This window comes from Puma concolor, chromosome D3 (assembly GCF_028749965.1).
Source record: "Puma concolor isolate L17-30 chromosome D3, mPumCon1.1.hap2, whole genome shotgun sequence".
NCBI lineage: Eukaryota > Metazoa > Chordata > Mammalia > Carnivora > Felidae > Puma > Puma concolor.
The window spans coordinates 16576929-16601739 of NC_141678.1; the positions used below are offsets into that span (position 1 = coordinate 16576929).

General features: G+C 53.6%; 1 protein-coding gene across 5 annotated transcripts; it reads right to left on the reverse strand.

The window, feature by feature from the left end:
* Positions 1-1976: 1976 nt before the first annotated feature.
* MSI1 (musashi RNA binding protein 1) lies at positions 1977-24811 on the reverse strand. 5 transcript variants are annotated; one of them, XM_086681845.1, is made up of 15 exons: positions 24686-24810; positions 24476-24516; positions 23829-23910; positions 23646-23730; positions 20717-20758; positions 19081-19173; positions 15396-15444; positions 14128-14210; positions 13538-13655; positions 10700-10780; positions 9376-9432; positions 6227-6295; positions 5294-5448; positions 4839-4902; positions 1977-3764 (listed from the first exon to the last, which is right to left on the reverse strand). In XM_086681845.1, exons 1-14 carry the CDS (start codon positions 24742-24744, stop codon positions 4861-4863), a joined length of 1056 nt encoding a protein of 351 aa, XP_086537971.1. In that variant the 5' UTR covers positions 24745-24810; the 3' UTR covers positions 1977-3764; positions 4839-4860. The 5 variants fall into 5 exon arrangements, with proteins under 5 accessions (XP_086537971.1, XP_086537970.1, XP_086537973.1 ...); XM_086681844.1 differs by having other exon boundaries at positions 5294-5481; XM_086681847.1 differs by lacking the exon at positions 9376-9432 and having other exon boundaries at positions 24686-24811.

Here is a 24811-nt window from a genome sequence, read left to right on the forward strand (position 1 = left end):
GAGTTCGAGCCCCGCGTCAGGCTCTGGGCTGATGGCTCAGAGCCTGGAGCCTGTTTCCGATTCTGTGTCTCCCTCTCTCTGCCCCTCCCCCGTTCATGCTCTGTCTCTCTCTGTCCCAAAAATAAATAAACGTTGGAAAAAAAAAATTTAAAGTGAACGAGTCAGTAGCATTTAGTACATTCAGTGTTGCGCCACCACCGCTCTCCAGTTCCAGAACATGTTTATGACCTCCGAGGCATAAACCTTTAGGCATAGACCTAAAACCATAGACCTTTAACCATTAAGCAGTCCCCCCCCCCCCATTCTGACCTGCTACCTGCCCCTCCCAATCCGTTTTCTGTCTCCATGGATTCACCTCTTCTGGATATGTCTTAACAATAGAAACTCACAATATGTGGTCTTTTACATAGACCTTTATGGCTTCCTTATTCTTTAAGGCTTCTTTTTCCTTTTCCTTTGACACATGACAAAACTGAGGCTCAGAGAGGTTGGGGAACCTGTTCAATGTCCTTCAGCTAGGAAGGGGAAGAGCTGGGTGTTGGAGCCCCCACAGCTAGCCACTTGCTATACCCACACCCCAATCTGAGCTGGTTTCCCAACTTACCTCTTAGGATTCTTTGAGTTAAAGGCAAACTAGAGCAAAGGGTCCAATGCTAAGTTTTATTTTTTTTAAATATTTATTTTTGAGAGAGACAGAGACAGAGCATGAGTGGGGGAGGGGCAGAGAGAGAGACACACACAGAATCCAAAGCAGGGTCCAGGCCCCCAGCTGTCAGCACAGAGCCTGACACAGGGCTCAAACACACGAGTGGTGGGATCATGACCTAAGCAGAAGTTGGACACTTAACCAACTGAGCCACCCAGGTGCCCCTTAATTTTTTTTTAATTGTGGTAGAATATACACAAAATTTACTTTTTTTTTTTTTTTTGCCATTTTACGTGTACAATTCAGTGGCATTAATATATTCACAATGTCACACAACCATTACCACTACTATTTCCAAAATTTTTTCAATACCCCCAACAGAAGCTCTGTACCCACTAAGGAATAACTCCAGCTCCCGGTACCCTCTATATGGCATTCTGTCCCTATTATATTCTACGTATCTCATATAAGTGGAACCACACAGTATTTGTCCTTTGTGTCTGGCTTCTTTAATTTAGCATAATGTCTTTTTTTATTTAAAAAAAATTTTAATGTTTATTTTTAAGAGGGAGACAGACAGAGCGTGAGCAGGGGAGGGGCAGAGAGAGAGGGAGACACATCCGAAGCAGGCTCCAGGCTCTGAGCTGTCAGCACAGACCCCACCTCGGGGCTCCAACTCATGCTTTCGTGAGATCATGACCTGAGCCAAAGTCGGATTTTTAACCAACTGAGCCACCCAGTTGCCCCCATAATGTCTTTTTAAAAAAGATTTTAGTTTTAAGTAATCTCTATACCCAATGTGGAGCCCGAACCTACAGCCCCAAGATCGAGTCACATGCTTCATTGAGCCAGCCAGGTGCCCCTCATTTAGCATGTTTTTTTTTTTTTTCAAAGAGAGAATTTCCTCCTTTGTTGTTTTTTTTTAAGTTTTATTTATTTTGAGAGAGACGGAGAGAGAGAGCATGCAGGGGAGGGACAGAGAGAGCGGGAGAGAATCCCAAGCAGGCTCTTCATGGGTAGTGCAGAGCCTGAGGTGGGGCTCAAACCCACGAACCTTGAGATCATGACCTGAGCCAAAATCAGACGCTTAACCTACTGAGCCACCCAGGTGCCCTTCCTGCCCCCGCCCTTTTAATGGCCACCCTAATGGGTGTGAAGTGGTATCTCATGGTCAACACGAAGCTTTGAGGCTGGTCAAGAAGTTGTACATGGAAGCCGGGCCAAGTGGACAGTGTAGACTTTCAGAAGAAATGCAGAAGAGAAAACAGGGTATCATTGGGGTACCTGGACCTGAATGTACACAGAGATGCAAGACATTCACAAACCCAGCACCGTTTTCAAATAATTTATTAGGAATTTAAAACTGAAAATAAAACCTGGAAAAAGAAGTTACAGATGTGGAGAGAAGAGACACCGGAGGGTGGTAACTTGCTGGCTTCAAAACACCATGTAACATCTTTTTTAAAAATTCCCCAAACAAATCAGAAAACGGAATTCCAGGGCCCTGAGCCCATAGGTGGGCCCAGTGGGGTGGGATGGGGTCACAAGTAGGGGAGGAGAAGGAAGCTGAGTCTCTCATGACTCAGCTCAAACGTGTAGAAAATTAAAAATAAAAACCAATAAAATGCAGCTTCTCTTTTATTAGGAAACATTAAAAAAAAAAAAAAAAAAAACAACCACGAACAGCCGCGCATCTCAGTAACAAAGATTATTGCTTTGTGTTCTCAGGGCTAATAGGTTAAGCACCTCACACAGACAATTAACTCTCCAAAGGGGTTTTTAGGGATGGGAACTGTGATGGGGAAGAGAGCTTAGGTCCCCAGCCTCAGACCTGGGGTGAGGGACATGGGGGGGGGCCAACAACAGGTAAGTGGGCCTCAGCCCTGCCATGCCAGCCAGGTCACTCACTGTTCATGAAGTCAGACCCTGAGCCTCTTTTTCCTTTGAAGGGGGCTTGGGGGCTCGGGGATGCCAAGGGGCTCTGGCCATGGGACCATCCTGGTGGGAAACTTCAGTGAGAGAATGTGGGGGTTCCCTGAGAAGCCCTTTGCTTTCCCCTGGGGTCCGCCCCTTCCCAAAGTACCCCCTTGATGCCCGCTCATGGGGGGCTCAGAGCAGAAACCATGAAGGCCTGACCTAGGCAGGGAGCAGGGGAGACCTTTGGAGAGTTAATTCCTTTCCAGCAGTGGTTCCGGGCGAGCCCTTCTCTTTCCTCACCCCTTGCCCCCATGCTGGGTTTTTGGGGTGAGCAGGCCCAAGGCCTTGACCCCTAGGGCCTGAGTGAGTGGGCTTGCCTTGGCCACAGTTGAGGCCTGCAAGCTTACAGTAACGGTGTCTGAGGAGGAGACAGAAACACAGGGGGAGACCTTTGCCGGGTGGGGTGAGGCGATGCCCTCACCCCCAAGGGGTCTTAGAGAGGGGAAGGGGCTTCACCTCACAGTATTTACATATGATACAGGACGGGATGGTTCCAGGGGCTTGGCCTGGCCTACACAACCCTGTCCTCCTTTCCAGGGCTGGAGGGAGGTGGCCAGGAGCCCACACCCACATAGACATTTTGTTCTCAGCTGGTGGGGGGCACCTGGCCCCTGGCCCCCTACGGCCTGGGGCTTCACATTCACAAACCTAGAAATAGTTTAAAAAACGGTTTCTTTAAAAAAAAAAAAAAAAAGGAAAGAGAAAAGGAGGGGAAATCAGAATAAAAAACAAGCGTAGGGCTTGCGGCCTGTAGCAGACCCCCTCCGCCCTCACTCTAGCTATGCACAAATACAAAAGCCTTCTGGGGGGGAGGGTCCTATAGGGAGGGGCAGGGAGGAAGGGGCGCAGACCTGAGAGGGGAGAACCAGAGGGGTGGGGGTGGGGCAACCGGCTAATCCAAAATAAATAAAAGCGGGCAGGAGAGGAGTAGGTGGGGAGGGATGCCAAGGGCGGAAGAGAGGGAGGTTAGTAGGGGAGCCAGACGCTGTCCGGGGCAGCAGGGCAGGGGCCGGGCCCAGGGAGTTGGGGGCAGGCAGTAGCGGTCCGAGTCGCTGCGGGGGAGGGGGCGGCGGCTGCGGCTGAGGTGTCCCCGCCCCCTCGCTGGCTCACTGTGGTCCTCAGTCAGCTGCAGGCTGGGGCGCTGGAACACAGCAGGAGGTTACGGTTACGGGGACCCTGTGGCAACCTGCCACCTCCCCACCCCAGCCTCTCTTTGGGGGTCCCCAGAACACAGGTAGGCTCTCCTAGAAGAGCTTTGCTCACACACTTCGCAGGCCCTGTTCCCAGTTCGTAATGCTCTTTCCCTAGATTTTCAATGACTGGGTTTATTCTATTGCCAACTTCTCAGAGGCACCTTCTCTGAATCTCTAATTTGAAGTAACCCCTTCTCACATCATTTGGAAGTATCTCGTTTGTTCGCTTGATTTTTGTCTGTAGAATGAGAGCGGGAACTCATCTGTCTCATACACCCTTCTTTCCTGAAACAGGGCTCAATAACTAGTTGTTTGAATGAATGCACGAAGGAAGGAAGGAGAGGTCCCAGGTTCACACAGTATCCTCATATGACTGTGTGTACAGAGTTATCTCTCTCACACTCTCTGGATGTGCTTATCTGCTGACAGTATCCTGTTTTAATGGCTGTGTAATATTCCATTGTATGCAAATGCTCTAATTTATTTAAACACTCTCCTTTTGATGGGCATATCAGTTCTTTGCAGTTAAAAAATTTTTTGTTTAATCTCTACACCCACGTGGGGCTTGAACTCATGATCCGAGATCAAGAGTCGCATGCTCTTCTGACTGAGATAGCCAGGCGCCCCAGTCCCTTGCAGTTTTTCAAATAAATGCCTAGAAGTGGAATTGTTGGGTCAAGGACATGAATGTTTAAAATCTAGATAAATAGTGCCAGTCCGCCCTTTGGAAACCCTGAGTCAATTTACACGTTGCTTCCCCTACACCCTCATCAATGTTGGGCATTAGCAATCTTAAAAACTCTTTGCCTGATAGGTAGTATGTGTTGCCTTGTGTTTTTCATTTACATTTTTTAGGTAGCGGGTGGAGCAGCTTTTCAGGTTCATTGACCGCTGCTGGAAGTTCCGTCTCCTCCCCGGACTGTGGGCTCCATGAAGGCAGGACAAGGTCTGTGGCCCAGATTGGGCTGCCCATATGAGCCTGCCCAGGGCCACCCCCACCCGACCCCTGACCACCTCCTCACCTCCTGCCACCTGTCTCCTGCTTCAGTGGTACCCATTGGTGAAAGCTGTGGCAATCAAAGGGCCCTGGGAAGAAAAAAAATTTGATTCCTGGATTCTTAGGGAAGCAGAGAAGGTCCCGGGGCTCCTCTCTTCCGACCAAGGGTGAAGCATGGACCCTTCTGTAGCCCTGCCCATATCATCTCCACTGCAGGTAGGGCCTGGAATCTGTATATTACCAGTACCCTGGTTAAAATTAGGACATTCCTGAGCTAGAATCTGGGTGGGCAGAGATGGTGAGTCTGCGTGATGTCCCCAGAGCCTCATGCCCGGCACACTGAATGATGACCCCCCCCCAACTGTTCCCCCAAGTGACACTCTTTTTCCATCCATCATCCCTTGGCTCCCTTCTGCCTGTGCAGAAAGACAAAGCCTCTCCCTCCTCCAACTTCTGAGTCTTCCAGGACCAGCCACTCACCCCAAGACTGTGGCCGAAGCCGGTGCTGGGGGCGGGGCTGGCAGCGCTGATGTAACTGCTGACCCCCGAGTCCTGGTTGGCTGCCCCATAGAGCTCGGCCATGGGGCCAGGGCTTGTGGTCCCCAGGAAGCCCCCCGTGCGGCTGGGAGTTGAACCTGGAGGGGGAGCCATCGTCCAGGGGTGAGAGCCTGGCAACCCAGAAAGAAGACGGTGATAGCCACGGCGCCCACTGTTGCCCCACAACACCCCCTCAAACCTGTTCCACCCACCCTGACTTCACCCTTCCCTCTCCCTCAACCCTACATCCCAGCAGGCCTGTGGGTCCACTTCCTGGAGGTCTCTCCAAGTCCATCCACTCCCACCATCTTGTCTGACCATTTAGCAGCCTCCTCACTGACCTCCAGGCCTCCCCTCTTGGGCCCCATCAGACTTCTCCCCATGCTGCAGCTGAGTGCATTTTCTAAAAGCGACATCACTCCACTACTTAAATGATCCGTGTCTCCCCAGGACCTGGTTTCTCCTACCTTCTTCTCTCCACTCCCCATTCCTGTGCTCCCCCTAATGCTAACTGACCTCCCTGGGGGACACTTTTCTTCCTCTTGCCTTCAAATTAGAAGTTAAGAGCCCCTTCCTCCTGGAAGCCTTCCTGAGAGGCTCCAGCTGTGAGCTCTCCTAGGCCCTGACTTCCCCCAGCAGAGCAGAATCATCCTTCAGAATTTACTGCCTTTGTAATAAAACCTGATGCCCCCACCAGCCTGTAAGCTGAGGACAAGGGGTCCCCTTCCTGGCTGGCTCACCAGGAATGTGCTCAGTGAATGTTTGTGGAGCAAATGAATAAGTCCCTCTGCAAAAGGGTGGCAGTGGCTACCTCCCCTTCCCTCTAGACTTCTCTGCCCACCCCTCGTCAGCTTCCTGCATCCCAGAAGGCCTTACCTGTCCCTCGAACCACAGCTGCTGCCGCCGCCGCTGCTGCCATTGGTCCGTAAGCAGTGAGAGGAATGGCTAAAAGGGAAGGTATGGGCACTTCAGTGTGGTGGCTGAAGGCACGGAGGTGGATAACGGAGGCCCCCTCTGGGCCGTCTCTCCAGCCTTACCCCACCTCAGAGGGTCGGTGCAGCGCCAGTGCTGAGGCAGAAAGAACTCCTTTGGGCCACCAATTGTGCCCTGACCCACGGAATGGATGGAGAAAGGTAGGAGAGCGGATGGCCTCCTAGTAATGGATGGAACCTCGGTTTCCCCCCTGGACTCAAGGGACACATATGAACCACATAAAACAACTAGAGGGTGGGGGCGGGGCACCCCCCCCCCCAGCTGCTCTGAGCGATGCCCCCTTCTCCAGAGAGTGCCCTTGGCCGCCGAATGGGGCCACCTAGCTCAGAGGTCCCCGGGAGGTTACAGCCCTCATCCCAACCTCAGCTGACTGCAGCCAGTGACTGACTGACATGGGGTGCAAGAAGCCAGGCCTGCTGCCTCAAGGTGGGACCTTATCTGAGGTGCGGTGAGTGCCCCAGAGCTGCCTGTGGAATCAGGCTGAAGCCAGATTCCAGTCAAGGCCACAATTTGGCTTCAACCCTTCTGCTGCCTGTCCTGTTTCCCTCACTGTCCCTCTCCTGAGAGCACGCCCTCAGTAGCTTGTGTGCACCCCAATTCCCTGCCTCAGGGTTCCCCTGACTGCCACCCAGCCAGAAGTGACCACTACCTCCCCCCAATTCCTCTAGCCCCCTTTTCTCGGATCCCCTCTTCAGACACAGAGATAATTGCTATTCCCTTGTTTGCTGTCTACCTCCAGTCCGTCTCCACAGTGCCTTATACACAGTAGTGTTTAATAAATGTCTGCCGAAGGAGTAAAAGGAACCTTTTTTTTTTAATTATTTTTTTTAAGATTAAAAAAAAAAAAATCTCTACATCCAGGGGATCAAACTCACAACCCCAAGGTCAAGAGTCGCATGCTCTATGGACTGAGCCAGCCATGAGCCCCTAAAAGGGACCTCCCTCTTCTTTTTTGGCGGGGGGGAGGGTGGAACCTCTTTTTATTTTATTTTATTTTATTTTTATTTATTTATTTTTTTTTTCGGAGCCTCTTTTTAAATAAGCCATTGGCTTGAACCTGGTGCTCCCTTGGCTTGGGGTGGTGGGCGCCCCCTACTGCTTGGCTCTGCCACTGCAGCCCCTCAGGCTACAACCCCACCCAGAGCCAGGATCTTCTGAGCTGGTTTGCCCTCAGGAATACTTGTCTCCCATCCCAAGATGCACCTTCTGGGGGCTGTTTTGGTGACCTTGACCCTGAACTGGAACTGGACCTGGGGCTAGGGACCTGGAAATGGCTCCTGAAAATTCCTGGCAAGGCCTTTGGTCTGGGGGCTTAAAGTCTGGGACCGCAGTGTTCCCACACTGTGAAGGCACCTTGCCTAAGAGCCATACATACAGTTGGCTCCTCGTCCAGACATCACCTTCCTTGACCATCCTCGCAAAGGCAGCCCCCTGCCCCTGGCCCCAAGGCCTTAGAACATCTCCCTGTTTTATTTTCCTCATGGAACTTCTCACCCTCCACAAGTATTTTATTCGTTTGGTTGTCTACTTGTTTATTGCTTTCTCCAGCTCCAGGAGGGCAGGGGCCTTGTCTGTCTCATTCACTGTGGTATCCCCACTGCCTGGAACAGCATCTGACATGATAAATCTCTACTGAATGCGTGAAGGAAAATACCCATGTCTCCTGAAGGCAAGAGAAAAGTTCAGACCCCACACCTCCAGGGGAAACCCCTTCCCCTGCACCAAGCTATCTGCTGAGGGGACATTTCTTTCTCACTTCTTTAAGGGCAGGGGCTGGGCTCTGAGGTCTGGTTCCTGGTCTGTTGAGGCATTTCCACAAAGCAAACTCAGCGTGGCCAACCGGAGCAAGAGCTTCACGACTGTAAAGGATTACTCATTTATATAAGTATTTGTTTTCCTCTCTAGGCTGCAAGTCCTGTGAGAGCAGGGCCTGGCTCTGTCCTGCCCCTGCTGTGCCCCCAGGGCCTGGCGGAGTGTCCCACACTGTAGGTCCTCAACACAATGCTCTTAGATGAGTAGAAAGGAACCCCCGCTTCCAACCCCCCATCGCGGGTCGAACCCAACTCTGCTCAGGGAAGGGCCACTACCACCCCCACCTATAGGACGCTTTACTCCTCCCCTTTCCTCACCCCCTGTTTTTTCCCCTCCCCCCACTTTGAGGGACCCCTGAGCACCCCTTGGAAGGAAGGTCTCATCTAAAGCAGCATCCATGCTCACGTCCTCCACACACGGCCAGGTTGGGGGGGAGAGTCTAGGGTGGGGTGGGGAAAGAAGCAGGTTGAACAGAGAAACCCCTTGCAGCCCACCTCATTTGCACATACCCCTCCCCTCCCTTTGGACTCGGCCCCCCTGCTCCAGAGCAGAGCTGACTGGCCCAAGCGCAAGCTGCAGCTGGAGAAACGGCTCCTGATGGCCAAGCACCTTCATCCACTTGCTCAGAAGTTGCAAATGGGCAGCCCCGGGGGCTGTATTTGGCCCTCGAATAGGTTTCATTTGGCCTGCAGTGGTTTAACAATTTGGAATTTGTTGCCAACATTTGAAAATGATGGGAAAATCCATTCCAAAGCAAAAGCTGGGTTTCTGGCTTCTCTTGGAAACTGAGATCTGAAAGTATTAGGTGTGCATCCCGTCCTGGCAAGGGTCGGCTGGCAAGGAGTGGAGGCATGTGCACAAGTCTGTCAAAGTCCCCACCCGGCCCACTCTGCTCTGAGCTTGAGACCCTGGCTTCTTCACGGCTGGATCCCAGAGTCTACTTGGTGCCTGGCACACGGGAGGCGCTAGATAAATATTTGCCAAATGGATGAATGAGTGATTTTGCCTCCATCTGCTGGGCTTGGCCCTATGCCCCACCCTTAAGGGCCAAGTAGCTACACAGACTGGCCAGGGCCTGGGCAGAGTCTGCTGTATCCCCACAGTCAGAGGGCTGGTGGGCAGGAGAAGAGGGTCCCACTAGCTTTCCCCGGGGAAAATCCCTGGGTCCTTCTCTTTCTCCCCATGAGGCCTGTGAGGTGTACGAAATCCGAGCGACTGACCTGTAAGCTCGGGGAGGACTGGGGCGCTCGGGAGAGGGGTCCGCTCTACACGGAATTCTAAAATGAAACGTAAAACAGCTTAGGAAGATACAGGGGAGGCCCCTGGGGCATGGCCCAGGGAGGACAAATGCACCCACAGGGACACTGGGTAGGGGACAGGCCATGCACAGGACCCAAGAGCTGGGATGGGGAGAGCACGGTCCCCAGCAGGCAAAGGTGGAGAAGACACAGAGGAGAGACAGAGAGAGACAGTAGGCAGAGTTGCCCCCTACACCCTGGCCACGGGGCAATGCCGGAGCTTCCGTTCTGGTGTTTCTTAAAAGATTTGACATTGCACCAAAACACCTTCCAGAATCCTCCTCTTTTACTGTTGTTGTTGTTTGTTTCTGTTTTTGTTTTTAGGGGGAGGAGCTGGGGAGGCAACACTGATAAAAAACAATGACCCTAGAGCAGGTCAGGCTCAGGTTGGGTTCCCAGCTCCACCACTTTCTAGGTGGGTCTTCTTAGCAAGTCACTTTTGCTCTCTGAGACCATTTCCTCAACTGTAAAAGGAGGATGATCACCCTTCCCCAACGAGAGTGTTGTCAGGCTTAGACAACATAATGTGCAGAAAGGACTCTAAGCTAGACAGCCTGAAAGGCAAAGAATGCAAGTGCTTAGGGACCCTCTAAAAAAAATAAGGCCAGGAAAAAAAAAAAAAAGAAGCTTGCAAAAATTTGATATCTGATATTTCAAAGAAAACAACGTTGAATAGTTATCATGGCAAAATTCAGAACTTTGTTGGGCCTCCTGCCACTTATTCTAAGGTCTAGTGTTATTTTTATTTTGAATTACAAATGAGGGTGGTGATCGTCAGGCTTTTAAATTGTTTTTCAGCATTCAGGGTCGCAAAAGGTCTTGCTGGCCTTGAAGGAGCTCAGCGTAGCACGTGGTCATTATAAGCATGTCCATAAAGACACAGCCGGCATTGGCCCTCAGGGAGGCCTCCACCGAGTCTGATGCCTTCTCTGGTGGAAGTGGCAACTCAGGACGGGGTGAGGAGGAGAGAAAGGCAAGAGGCAGGCAGAGATGAGCCTGGGAGAGAATCGTGCCATGCAAGACCACGTGGGGTGGGGGTGGGGGAGCCCCCAGCTTCTGGGGAAGGGGTGAGGAGGGGATGGGTGGGGAGAGGTGCTCCTTCCTCAGACATGCCCTTCCTTCCAAGCCTCCAGCAGGCAGACCACCCCCACCCCCAGCCATGCACCCCCAGACACCGCCCTGAGGAGTCAGACTGCCCGGGAACCGGGGACATGCTGGTGGCAGAGAGACACCAAGAAGGACTTACCGGGGAACTGGTAGGTGTAGCCAGGGGCGAGGCCTGTATAACTCCGGCTGGCGTAGGTGGTGGCTTGGAAACCAGGGTAACCTGATAGGGCAAGTGGGCTAGTGTCAGATGCCTCACGTACTGCTCAGACCCTGCTCAGAGGAGAAGGATCTGAGCCATCCACTTCCTTCCCCACCTTGTATCACAAGTAACAGTCAGTCACATTTACCAAACACAAGTGTGCTTACCATTGCATACCATATCCTCTCCTTAAGCCTCACAGGAATCCTAAGAGGCTGGTATTATTAGGAGACCCATTTTACAAACAGGGAAACTGAGGCTCAGAGAGGTGACACATTGGCTAAGAATAATCCAAATCCGTACCAAGATGCTTTGTGCTCTGGCTCCTGCCTTCTTCCTCTCCTCATCTACAATCTTCTCTAGTCACATTTGCCTCTCTACTCTTTCTCAAATCTACCAAGCTCCTTCCCACCTCAGGGCCTTTGCGCATACTCTTTCCTCTGCCTGGAGCACACACGCTTCTCCCAGATCTTCCCATGACTGTGTCCTTGTCATTGTGCAAGTCTCAGCTCATATGTCACCTCCTTGGAGAGGTCATTCCACAAGAGTCCTCCCTCCCATCAGTTGCAATATTTATCTATTTTCCGATAGCACCAATGATCATTATCTGAACTCATCCCCAGGGTTTTCTAAGAGCTGATTTTCTGTCTTCCCCCATCTTTTTTATTGCTGTAGTATCTCCAGGACAAGTTCCTGGTGCCTGCTACTTCTATGCATCTAATAAATATGTGCAGCTTTACAAGAAAAATCATATAGCGAGTAACAGTGAGTGATAAGAGTGAATAACAATAGTGTAACTGGGATTCACATTCAGAGCTAACTGGTTCCAAGTCTCTTAACCACCAGTGTCACTTTTTTTTGTTGTTATTTTTTAAAGGAGGTGAAACCAGCTAATGAATTACCTTGAAAAGAAAACAGTTTCAGTGTTCCAGACCAAAGGAGGTTAAAGAGATGGGACAACTAAGTGCAAGAGCTGATTCTAGCCTGGATCTTATTTGAGAGAGCAAAACTATGTTATAAAGAACATTATTAGGTCAACGGATAAAACTGAAAATAGACTAAAATACTGTATCAACGTAAATGTATGAGCTGGATATAATGTGGCTTCATGAAAAAAAAAATACCCCTAGTTTTAGAAAATACACACTGAAAGGGGCGCCTGGGTGGCCAGTTGGTTAGGCATCCGACTTCGGCTCAGGTCATGATCTCACAGTTCGTGAGTTCAAGCCCCGCATCCGGCTCTGTGCTGACATCTCAGAGCCTGGAGCCTGCTTTGGATTCTGTGTCTCCCTCTCTCTCTGCCCCTCCCCTGTTCACATTCGGTCTCACTCTCTCTCAAAAATAAATAAACATTAAAAAAAAAGAAAATACACACTGAAGTATTTAAGGGTAAAGGGCTATAGCCATAATGCATGTAACTTAATCTCAAATGATTCAGTGGAAAATCACAAGTGTGTTGTATGTGTGTATGTATATATGCATGTATATATATACACACATGCACATACACACACACACATAGACAGCAAATGATAAAGCAAATGGGGTATAAAATTAACAGGTGAATCCAGTGAAAGGCATATGGATACTCTTTGTACTATTTTATTTTTGCAACTCTTCTGAAAGTATGAAATTACTTCCAAATAAAATGTTAAAAGAAAACTTCAAGAGAAGACAGTGCCCCATTTGGAGGGTACTCTCCTCACCTATTCTACCTGTTGACCCTCTAGCCCATACCATGCCCCCTCCGCTGAATCCCCAGAGCACCCCTCCCCCCATACCTGGCAAAAAGACTCCTTTGTACTGTTCTCTTTCTGTGTGTCCGCATCTTGTCTCTCCAGGGAGACTGTGAGCTTCCTGGGAGGCCCAGCTCAGATTTTCCACCCTCAGTTGTAGGCCCCAAGCACTGCTGACCCCCGCTCAACTTCCCAGGCTCCTGGCAACCTGCACTTACTCCAGGGAGCCTGCCTGCCTGACCACCAGGTGGGTTAGTGTGCCTCCTTGGGCCTCCCACAGCCTCCAAGCACTGTGTGGTATCATTGCCTATTGACTCCTGTCTCCCACTTGACGGGGAAGCCCAGGAGGGCAGGTCCTGCCTCTCAGAATCTGCTCAATAAATATTAGTTGAATGAACAAGGAGCAGCCACCTTCTTTTTTTTGCCTTCCCAAAAGTCTTTGGGTCTTTGTAAATACTGTTTCCTCTGCCTGGAACACTTTACCCTTGCCTTCTTCCCTGACCTCCTATAACTAGCACCTACCCAACCCACAGACTCAGCTTCAATGTAACTTCCTTTCTGGCTTCTCCAAATCTTGGTCAAGTTCTCTATGACCATGCTCTCTTGGCACCCTATACTTCTCCATCCTAACCCTATTTATTTATATTCTTAGTTTGTTTTCCCTACCAGACCACAAAACTCCAAGGAAAGTCACTGTTGTATTTTCTGGCATGGTTCCCAGCATTTATAGTCACTCAATAACTACTGGAAAGATGGATGGATGAACAAATGGACAGATGGACAGAAGGATCAATTAATAAGGACCACTTTCTGGCTACCACTAGAGGGCAGCACCCCATAACCAAATCACCCCACCCTGGGTTGGCTCCAAGACTTGAGCTCCTTGGTCCTCACTCCCGCCCAATGACTCATACAGGAGGGCCGACCACAGAGGAGATGCGACACCTACGCGTCACCAACCCCCCCCTCCCGCCCCCACCACCGGTAGCCCTGGGAGCAGTTCCGGGCAGGAAGCAACCACAGGTGCAGGCCTAGCACATACCCAGCATGCCGATGCCCAGCATGAAGGCGTCCATTCCATAGGGCATGACTCGGGACCTCCCCCGGGCTGAGCCGGTCGGCGACATCACCTCTTTTGGCTGAGCTTTCTTACATTCCACCTGCAATGAGACCTGATGGTCAGTTCCTCCTACAGACATAGGGTCGCAGACCCTCTTGTTCCCTGGCAGGCCTCCTTATCATTAACTTCATAGTTCCCACTTATGGAGTGCTCGCTAGCTGCTAGAGGTTATGTAAATGGCTTTGCATGCAGTAGTAGCTTACACCAACCCCAGAATGGAGGTAGTATTGCCACTCTCATTTGACGGTTGTGGAAACTGAGGTTCAGAGCGGGGAAGTCATCTGCCTAATGATTAGACTAACAAGTGGCAGAGTGAGGATGTTAATCCAGGTCTCTCTGACTCCACCAGCCGTGCTTTTTAACCACCATGAGACACTGGCTTCCTGTCCAGATTTTCAGAGGGTGGGAGAGCTGGCTGTGCCCCACTGACCGTGAGGCCCCTCTGCCTGCCTCCAGAACCTCCGAGCATCCCGTCTCCTCTCTGCACCTCCACCCATCCAATCCCCCCTCACCATTTTGTTGTTGATTTCATGGAAGTGGATCTCACACACTTTCTCCACGATGTCCTCACTCTCAAATGTGACAAACCCGAACCCTAGAGGGCAAAGGCAGGGACAAAAACAGGGTTTGTGGTCAAAACCCAGCCTGAGTCATATCAACACTACCACTGCTCTCACAGGCCAAATTCCTGAGAGTTAACAAAAGCCTGGGAACCTCTCAACTACCCACCCGCTGAGACAGGATTCCTAGCTCCCCAATTACACACTCGAAAGCCAAGGCTCAGCAAAGTGAAGTGACTTGCCCGAGGTCACACAGCAAATTAGAAAACATTATAGCAGTGATGAAAATACACTCAGCATGCCTTTTCTTTCTCAGGTGCTTTCCGAAGAAGGAAGAAAGAACACACACAAACACTTATTTACATTTCCACAAAAGTGTGCACACCCAAACATATGTTTGTACAGTCACACATATACATGACATAGAGGCGCACACACACACGTATACCTCGGTACCCATCTGCCCCACAAATACTCGGCAGTGCTCACGAAGGCCCCCCTACATGTGGATAGTTATCATGACAAACCAGACACATATAAATATTCAGACATAGACACCCTCACACGCACAGGTACAAACGTACAACATACACACACACACCAGCACATACCTCAATCCCCAAACAGGCTAATACACCCAAAGCCCCAGAGCAACCAGAGAAACAACCCCACCTCCTCCTGGGGAGGCCCCAGGGGTTGTAATGGGATTTCTCAGAAGGCAAGGCCCTTGGGAGAAAAACAACCAGGCAATGCACACTGTGGCCCAGATGCTCACAGGTTGGGGGGGGGGGGGAGGGGGAGGGTCGGGAGCTGGGCTCAGCTCGTGGGTGGGGGTGGGAGACAGGAGCAGGAGCAGACCGCCCAGGGCTGTGGAGTCGGCCTGACCCTGGGGCTGCCCAGCCTAAGCTCTGGTTACCAGGGACAAGGTAAGCCCAGCAGGCACTGGCTGGGCAGACACTGGCTGGGGCGGGGGTGGAGGACTCAGTTTGGAAGGGGGGAGGTTGCTCCTCTGCTCCTCTCGGGTGTCTGCAATTGGGCAAGTTTCTAGCACAGGAAACGGCGGGACAAAAGCCTTCTGTAAGGCCAGGCCCGGGAGAGGATGCAGATCCTTGGGGATAGGATGTCAGGAGGCAAGATGAAAGGGCAGCTGTGACCTGCAGCCCCCTGGCTGACCACAGGCCCCCAGCCTGGCCTGGAAAGGGGGAGGGGGCCATACTCACCTCGGTGCCGGTTGGTGGTTTTGTCAAACATCAACATGGCATCGTCCACCTGAAACAGAGCCTGCCATGGTGGACCCACCAGATACCAGGGGATCTGCCACAACCCAGCAGGAGGGGTTCCCACACCCACTCCCCTCTTGCCCAGGCTAGGCTTTATCTTAAATCTGTTCCCTGTGCAGGGGACCACTTTCCATCCACACCCCCCAACTGGATGCCAAGGCACCTCCCATTCAACCACCAGATTCTCAAAGGATCGGCCTGCAAATACGAAACACCAAATACCTGCCTGACACTTTGCCCCATCAGACTCTCTACAGTCCCTGCAATGTAAGATCCTCATTTTGTAGATAAGGAAATGGGCTCAGAGAGGTGAAGTCACCTGCCCAAGGTCACACAGCAAATCCTAGACCAAGCCAGGAAGAAGGAGGCACGGAGTGGGTGCTAAAGAAGGAAACATGGGAGCAAGATAAAAACGGGGAAATGAAAGCCTCTTCCCTTTCTGCAAAAGGCCAGGAGGACAGCAGCCACTCCAGCCAGACTTGACTCCCCTCTCCCGGTACAGATCTTTTCCTTTAATTGAGGTTTCCTTTTGCTAGAGGCTGTAATTAAAGCAAGTAGAGTTCAGTGCCTGGGCTGCTTGCCTCCCACTGACTGGGGGAGGGATAGGGGGCTGAGGAAAGGGGATGGTCTACATGATTCCCAGTCCCTTGCACCTCAGTCTCCTCTTCTTGTTGCTCCCTCAAGGCAATCCCTTGGATACATGGATAGCCAAAGGCCTGAGCTTCCCTCCCACAGTCCCATCTCCCTCCCTTTGCCTACATCTGGTGCTTCCCCCCTGTCCTCTTAATTCTTCAGCCAATGTCAGCCACCTCATGGGGTTAAGCTAAGGTCTGATTTGTCCTTGGTGGAAATCAAGGGCTGCTTCTGATACCCTCCCCCCACCCACACACACAGCCCACTTCAGCTGCTGACCTTCCCCCAAATGATCACCCACCCGAGGGATGAAGGAAAACTTCCTGAAGCCATGGGGTACAGTCTCTCTCCGACTCGACTCTCCGTGGCTCTCTTTCCAGCCTGTCATCTTCCTTGCTTAAGTGGCAAGGGCAGCCCCTGAACAGGGTGGTCCTCTAGCTCTCCTTAGGCGCCAAGCCACACCAGGCCTCCGAAGTCCCTCTGGGAGAACCAGGACCCCACGAAGCCAGGAGGCTCCTGGGCCCCTGGAGAATCTCAAAGGGAAATGACACCTCCCTCCCAAAAAGCTTTCTGCTCCAGGGGCCTGCAGCGGAGTGCCATTCTCACTCCCACCCTTATGGATGCATGCTGAGTCCCAATCCCAAACCAGCCTCACTGTCCAAACTGCGCAGACACTTTGGGCTCAGCACATCTTCCCCACCCCCTTGCTTAAACAATAGAAGAGAGAAATCCAAAAAGGAGAGAGAGTTGTGATAAAAATACAGGCTTTAAGTAGGACAGGCTGGAATGGAACCCAAGATCCTACATTTGCTGGTTGGGGAACCTTGGGCTGGTGGCTTTATGTCTCCATATTCAGGTTACCTCATCTGTAAAGTGGGCATAACGGTGTTTATCAATTGTATGGAGGAGTTAAATGACAGCACTGTAACACTAACTCACAGTACCTGGTTGCAGTAAATGCTTAATAAATAACAGCTATTATTACCTTTATTATGGAGGGGCTTGCCTACAGTCACATAGGGGAGAAGCAAAGCAAGAGAGCAAGCAGCCCAACACCCCTTGCTTTGAAGGTACCATGAGGACAGTATGTGTCAGTTATGGTGATGACCATCCTATGGAGCACCCTGACTTGTGCTCAGTAATTATTTTTTGAATTAATGAATGAGTAAAAGCCACACCCTCTTCCCTAATCCCACAGCTTTGAGTTCCTGCCTGACCCACAAACTGATTTAGCCCAAATCCACTGCCCTTCTCACCTTCCTCCACCCAACTTCCAACTCCACCACTCCTGGCCCCCTAGAACCTTCAACTCGGGCCTTGGCTGGACAGACCCCTAGTGGGGCAGTGGGGTTGAGGCCAGGGCAAGGAGCAAGGAAAGTGGCTGGGGGTCCAGGGACCCCCACTGGTGTCCCCTCCTGGGGCCAGCTGAGGGGAGGGAGGCTCCCAGCCCAGTGTCCTTAATAGGCTTTGGTCTCCATGGGAACCCGGGGGCAGGGGGGCTCCGGCAGGGGGAGGGGAGGCGGCCGAGGCCTGCTGACCAGTGGGAGCCGCCAAGTTCGGCGGCCGCTAAGCCTGAGTGGCAGCCATGGCGGCTGACCATTGTTCCCCCCTCGGCGGCGGCCCCTCGATCCGGGCGGGGGGCCCCCCGCCGCGGGGCCCTTGGCATTCCCGGCTGTCCCCCTCGCTCCCTGGCAGCCTATTCTCCGGCTCCCCCTGGCCTCCCCGGGCCGGTTTCACATGCCAACGCCGATTTAGGCCCGAACAAAAGACGCGGCCGCTGACGGCTTCTCCTGGGGCCCGGTTGCCATGGCAACGCCGGCCCCGGGGGCAGGCGGCCTCCAATCACAGCTGCTGGATCAGATTAGTGCGAGCTCTAATGCTCGGCGCTCAGACACAAAGACACCCCGCCGGAGCCGAGCGGGCCTGCTGCTTCCCAGGAGCGCCCTTCCCTCTGGGGCCCAGGCCGCCGACCTGCCCTCAGTCCTGTACCCCGGTCCCCACGGAGGCGCCTGAGCCTAGGCCTGTGGCCCCCACGCCTGCAGCATCCGCTGGCCAGGGGGCTTCCCACCCTCTCCCCTTCTCCCCTGGAGACCGGGCCCTGGAAACCCACCCAGTTCCTAGCTCACATCCCATTTCCAAGGGGCGGTTCTCCTCTGCCCTTTGCCTAACAGGCAACTGAAAAATGCCTTGATGGCAAGGTAGAGACACAGCCCGTAGCCCATCTCATGTAAGAGAAGACCAGGGACCCTGACACTAAGCACAGCAGCCCCCCTTCACCCCTAGACTTAAAACTTGGCCCCCTCTTGGTCATATCCCCATGGGACCTTGATGTTCACATTACTCACCTTTCTGGGGACACCCTATTGTCTGATGATGCCACATCTCCTTCGTAAACTAAACGATCCAGAAATTTAAGCTCAATGCACCTCAGAGCTGAGAGCCAATCTGCTGGGCCTGATCAGAAATTTAGGGTGCTCTCCTCAGTCTCCCTCCAAATAGCTACGGGATCAGCACCTCCCCCAGCTCCCACCTGTGCAAGCAGGGTGCTGAGTGTAATTGGGAGTCGTATTTATTGCCTCCTTATCATCCTTACCAGGAAGGAGTGGGGGAAGGTGCAACCGCCCGTGGCCTGGACAGGTGCAAACTCCCAGGAGGCCAAGGGGTGACTGGATTGAACTGGCTAGGGGAGAGCAGCCTCCCTTGGGAGAATGAAGATAAGCAAGAGAAAAACACAGGGGAAGGGCAACCACAGAGACAGCTACTATGTGGCTTCTCTCCCTGGGGATGCATCCAGAGGCTGAGGCCCACAGATAGGACAGATGCCTGGACTGTGGGTTGGCCTGGGCTCACCCACAAAAAGGACCCGGCCGCCTCTTCCCCTTTTGCAGGGACTGGAATGACCTGGCTGGACTCTGCTTGATACTGACCAATTCTACAGGGCTTCCACAGCCCCCGAAAGCACCCCCAGCAGGCACCCCCAGTTTTGACCCACCTTCCCGAACTGCTCAAAATACTGCTTCACATCTTCCACCGTGGTGTTCACTGATAGCCCCCCCACAAAGATCTTCTTCGTTCGAGTCACCATCTGTTAGGGGGAGGGAATGAGAAAGTGGGCATCTGAGTCCTGTGGCCTACTGCCACCAGCAGGGGCTCGAGCCCTCCTGCCAGGGCGCCAGCTGACAAGCTCTCTGTGGCCCTAGCGACTCGGAAGCCCCCGCCCAACGAGCTCCCCCTTGGACCCCCGCCTCTAGGCCTGTCATGGGCAGCTGTGCACCCCACACCCTGGCTGACTTGAGTGTGCCTCCCTCCCTGGAGTCTGTGTAGGGGAAAATGCCTTCTGTAAGAACCAAGGGGACGGGTTAGTGACCCAGACCCACAGTGTAACTCAGAGACCCCACCAGCACCCCTGGGAGAGACTGAGGCCCATCACAGGGTTCCCCTGAACTCAATGCCGACATTTTCCTCATCAACCTCCTCCCAACCCAACCTCCGGCAGCCCTGTGGCCCCAGCCCTGTTTTAGGAAGAACACATGGTCCTAATTACCCCAGGAGCGCATGGCTAATCCACAGCAATTCCCAGCCCCATCCTAACACTAAAGCACCTTCTGTCACCAAACTGCTTAATGGAATTAACCCAATTCCGACCATGTGCTCCCTGGTGCGGCTTCCTTCGAATACCTGCTCCATAATTGCTTTCAGGCCCTCTGCTGGACCCTTCCAGAGATGTCCCCTTCCTGTCTCCTAAAACCTGTCCCTCTTCCTTCGCTGTGACAGGAGCTGGGCAGCATCCTGGCTCCTGCCAACCCCCTTGTAAATGGGGAAACTGAGATCTTCTGGAGAGGAACCTAGTCCTAGGACACAAGTTAAGTCAGCAGACTCAGGGGTCCTTGGCTCCCTGTACTGTAATCAGCCTTCCTTCCTGTCCCCTATATTTAGCCATTTAAAAATTAAGATCTGGCTAGTTGCCTTGGGACCTGGAATAAAATCTTGGGCCCTTACCCTGCACCAAAAGTTTTGAATGCTATATTGCTCAACTGCTCAGAATTCTGTTTTCCATACACCCAAAAGAACTCGCCACAGCACTAGGTAAAGAAAGCACGGGGAGGGCAGCCACTCACCCGAGTTGAAAGACAACAGGTAACCAACCTCATGGTCCCTTCCCCCTCTGCAAGCTGAACACACCAAACCCCCAGAGATAGAAAGGTGATGGGGAGGGGGAGTCAGAGATAGCTCCCTGGCCTGACTCTAGCTAAGCCTCAGGGGGTGTTTGTCCTGGGTTTGACCTCCCCAGGGGCATTGGGTTTAGAGGCTGTGATCTATGAGGTCAGAATTCGACTCAGGGTCCACAGTGTACTGGCTTCAAATACAGGACAATGAATCCCCTGAGGGGTTCCTCCTTCTCCCAACACATGCAGCCCCCTCCCAGTCCACCCCTGAGCACAGATGGAAAGATGCAGGATGTCTTCAATCCACAGAGTGAAGGACATTAAGAATCCTCCCTCCTCCCATCCCAGTCTATTCCCATAACACTCCAAATGAAGGTTCCAGAAGCATCTCCCATAGGAGAGAATGCTGGGAAAATCACTGCCCATAGTAACACAGCTCCTCCCAGACATGGACATACCTACCTTAGGCTGTGCTCGCCGAGGAAAGGCCACCTTGGGATCAATCTGAAAGAGAAGGGAGAGGTAAAGGGGCTTGGTTATCACAGTTTAGACGGGTGACCACACAGCCTTCAGCCCTGTGGACTTCTCTCATCCCAGGACACAGAGATGACACAGGACAGAAATCACCACAGCCTCTGGCAGAAAAGTGTAGTCGTTAAACACTTAGGCCCCAGTGCCAGGCTCCTGGGTTCAAATCCCACTTACACTGTTTCCCAGCTGTGAGACGTTGGGCAAGTTACTTAACCTCTCTGAGCCTCAGGGCCAAGCTCACCTGCAAAATGGACAAATAGTAACACCCACCTCAAAGGGGTCGTCTGCAGACTACTTGAGATCATGCTTACAAAGCACCTGCAAGGTGTCTAGCTCACAGCAGGAACCCCAACAAAGTAAGCAAAGTCTTACTTCTTCAAGCACCAGGTATTCAAGGGCCTTCCTCACCTAACCGACTTCACACAGATGATACCAGTCTAGGTGAGGCTTTGGAAGCCTAGTGGGTGGAAATACTCTTTGGTTCAAGAGAAGAGTTCATAAATCACCAGGAATGGACTCAGTTCTGTTTCCCCAATACTACTGACATCTAACAGCCTTCTTCGAGGCTGCAAGCAAACAGCTCCCTGATAATGCAGCCAGGCTTGGGGTGAATCAGAACGCAGGCTTTGGTGACGCACAAGGGCACGGGACTTGGACTCAGTCAGAAACTTTGAGCCCCGGCCAAGCCTGTGATCTTGGTAACTTGCTCACCCCTCTGAGCCTCAGTTCCCTCATCTGCAAAGTGGGGATAATCACACCCACTTTTCCCAGGGGCAGCCATAGGGAATCAAATGAGATAACATGGGTGAAAGCGGCCCTTTGTGAACTGCCCTTCATTGCGCAAACAAAGGTGCTATTACCAGCGGGCCACCTTTGCCCTTGGCTGTGAACAACCAAAGGAGAAAAGCAAGATGCACCTGGGTGCTCCTGGGTATGTACTCACACTGATAAACAGCAGAAGCCAGGCCACAAGACATTGTGATCAAGGCAGGACCTATGGGGCCTGGTCATTCCAGAGCTTCTTGCCACCCACATGGGTGGATACCACTCAGAAGTTCACCAGCCAATCGCAGAGAAGATCTATCTTTTCCCAAAGTTCCTTCTGTTCAAAACTCAGCCTCGTTCTAAGCAACCGGCTCTGGTTCCTCTCTGCCTGAATGGCATGAACCAGGGACCAGCCTCCTCTGGGCTCTCCAGTGGATTTGCCCACAGAGAAGGAGCCTCTAAAATCCATGCTGGGGCAATGCCGTCTCTCTCCCAAAGTTCCACTGGGCTCCAGGGAAAATCACAACTGCCCATTTCCCCTGTCTGCAGGTGTGATTTCATACCTCTACGGACATTTTCATCCTTCTTTTTCTCCTGGAAGCAGCCTCCCCAGCCACCAGAGCACCTCAAACAGTCCCCCTGTACAGACCCTGATGGGGAGATGGTACCCAAGCCACGTCTCACAGACCTACGCACACCCGATCCCTGACACACCCCACCTCCACTCTGACTCACAGCTGGCAACATAAATAAAACCCAACAAGTAAATAAAAGGTGAAAGTCAGAACCCAAAATAGACTCCCCACAATAAACCTCCCTCCCCACCCCTCTCTCCCAGGCCAGAGAATGCCAAACACAAAGCCCTTGCCTTTTTGAGTCCCAAACCTCAGAAGGATGCCCATCACACCCTCCTTCCCCCTTCTCTCTTATCAGTCTTCCATGACCCCACCCTGCCCCCAGACCCAGTCCCTAAATCTCAGCTTCCTGAGCGCTGCAGAAGCCACCAGTGCATTCTGAGGACAGGGGATGGTAGGAGAACTGGCAGCTTGATGGCAGATAATCACCAAAAACAATAGGCCACTGTCTCTCCATTCCCAGCTTGGGTCACTCAGTCTGCGCCAAGAAGATCCTTTCAGAGCCGGCAAAGTTGAGGCCTGGCCTCATTTGCTCATTACTGCAAGCAGGAGTGGGAGCCACGGGGCAGAGATAACAGGAGCTGGGGACAGGCGGTAATTTAGCAAATTCTTGGGCACAACCAGCTATTGTTGCAGGTAAACAGGAGCCAGTGACTGACCCAAGCACAGGGAGGCCCAGGGCTGGAGGACAGTCGGGGAGTGTGGAGAGAGATCACACTGTCCCGGTCCCCTGGCCTCGGGTCACCCCATCACAGAGTAACCCCTCCTCGGACTTCCTCCTTTTCCTTCTCCCCTAGAGCAGGGGCCTGGGCCAGCGCCCCCTGGAGGGCCCAAGACATTGGGGAGCAGTGGGACAGCAGTAAAATGTTTTAGGAGTTTGAATGCCAAAAAAGCAGCTTCTCCTCAAATCCAGCCCTCAGAAGGGTTGTTTCCAGGCAAGCCAGTTCCCTCCTCATAAATCCCTTCCTGGGCAAAGCAGGTTCACGTCTTCCACACAAAGCGGGGAGCTCATAGACCAAAGGAGTGGGGGGGAGAGGGAGGGGGGATTCAGTGATGCTTTGCCATTGGTTCGGATCGGTGGTGGTGGGGAGCCAAATACTAGTTAGAGTCCAGAGAAGCCACGGGGTGGGTCACTGCAACCCTGACTCACCCAATTTGGGCTAGGGGAGGGACCTAGCCCCACCCCAAGCTGCTCTGTGAGGCATCAAGATTAGTAGGTACAGGGAGGGGCTGGGGGATGTAGCATCTCACCGCAGGCCTGGGGTTTTTCTCCTCCCTCTCCCCCCCCCCCCCCCCCCCGACTCTAGTGACAAAGTTTCAGAGCTTGGCAGCCCTTCTACTCAGAAAACTCCCTCTTTCCTTAAGGACCCCGTCCAACTGTCCCCTGGGGAGAGACCTGACCCTCTCCTCCGGCGGCCTCCCTCTCCCAAAGGACCCCCGAAGCCCTGAGGGCCACTCACTGTTTTGGAGTCGAGCTCGTGCCGCGATTGCGCCAGCACTTTATCCACCCCCGCCTGGTCCATGAAAGTGACGAAGCCGAAACCCCTGCGCGCCGTAGTGAGGGAGAGGCAGATGGTTACAAGGCAGTGAGTGGCGGTGGAGGGGGGCGAGCCGGGAGCAGGAGGAGGGGGTGAGGGGCTCACCTGGATCTCTTGGTCAGAGGGTCCCGCATCACCAGACACTCCTTCACCTCCCCGAACTGGCCGAAGTATTCGCGCAGCCCTTCTGTAACCACACACCCGCCTTCGGACCAGCTCGGGCCCCGCGCCCTTCCCCCCCTCCCCCGTCCTTTGCCCCCGGTGACCCCGCCACGGCCCGGCCGCCCCCGCGCCGAGCAGCCTGCGCGCTCTCCACTGCCCCCCCCCCCACCTCCAAGCCCTCACCCGGCTCCCGTGGAGCCTCCTGGCGCCCACGGGGGCTCCAGGAAGACGAGGGCCGAGCTGGGCTGGAGGGGGGACGGCTCCGGCCGGGTTCCCGCCGCTCCGGGAGCCGCCTCACAAAAGTTTGAGCCGCAGGTGCGAGCGGAGTTGGCGCTGCCGCCGGCGGGTCCCGGGGGCCCAGCCCACCCCCCGATGCCCCCTGAACCCCTCATCTCCTCCCCTCCACCCGCTGGGCCGTGCGCGCACTCCGATCGCCCTGCGCTCTTGGGGTCCCCGGGCGGGGCGCGAAAGAGGGCGCGGGGGCGCCCGGGGTCAGCAGGGCGCAGGGCCGGGCTGGGGTGTCCGGTTCCGGGGCGCCGGGGGGTCCAGGGTGCCCTGCCTGGCCGGCTGGCGCTCCCGGGCTCGCTCACCCTGCGTAGTCTGCCAACTGAGTCCCCCGATGAACATCTTGCTGCGGGAGGAGGAGAGACACAAAGGGCCCGCGTGAGCGCCGGGCGCCAGGGCGCAGGGGGCGCGGGCCCGGGCCCCGGGGAGGCCCGGCCCGACCCGGATCGGCCATGTTGGCGGGGCCGGGGCGGGCGCGGGCCGGGCAGGCCGGGCCGGGCCGGGCCGGGCCGTACCAGGGGTCGTGCGGCGAGTCCGGGGAGGCGAGGCCGGGCTGGGGCGCGTCAGTCTCCATCGGGAGCCGCGGGCGGCGCGGGCAGCGGAGCGGCGGCGGCGGCGGCGGCGGCAGCGCTCGGCGCGGG

Bases quoted from the DNA above. Each gene is read 5' to 3' on its own strand.
- MSI1 (XM_086681844.1), bottom strand. From the start codon at position 24,744: ATGGAGACTGACGCGCCCCAGCCCGGCCTCGCCTCCCCGGACTCGCCG. The intron at 19,174-20,716 runs GTAGGTATGTCC...TCCCCCTAACAG, and splicing joins CTCGGCGAGCACAGCCTAAG to ATGGTGACTCGAACGAAGAA. The intron at 13,656-14,127 runs GTGAGGGGGGAT...GTCTCATTGCAG, and splicing joins ATGAAATCAACAACAAAATG to GTGGAATGTAAGAAAGCTCA.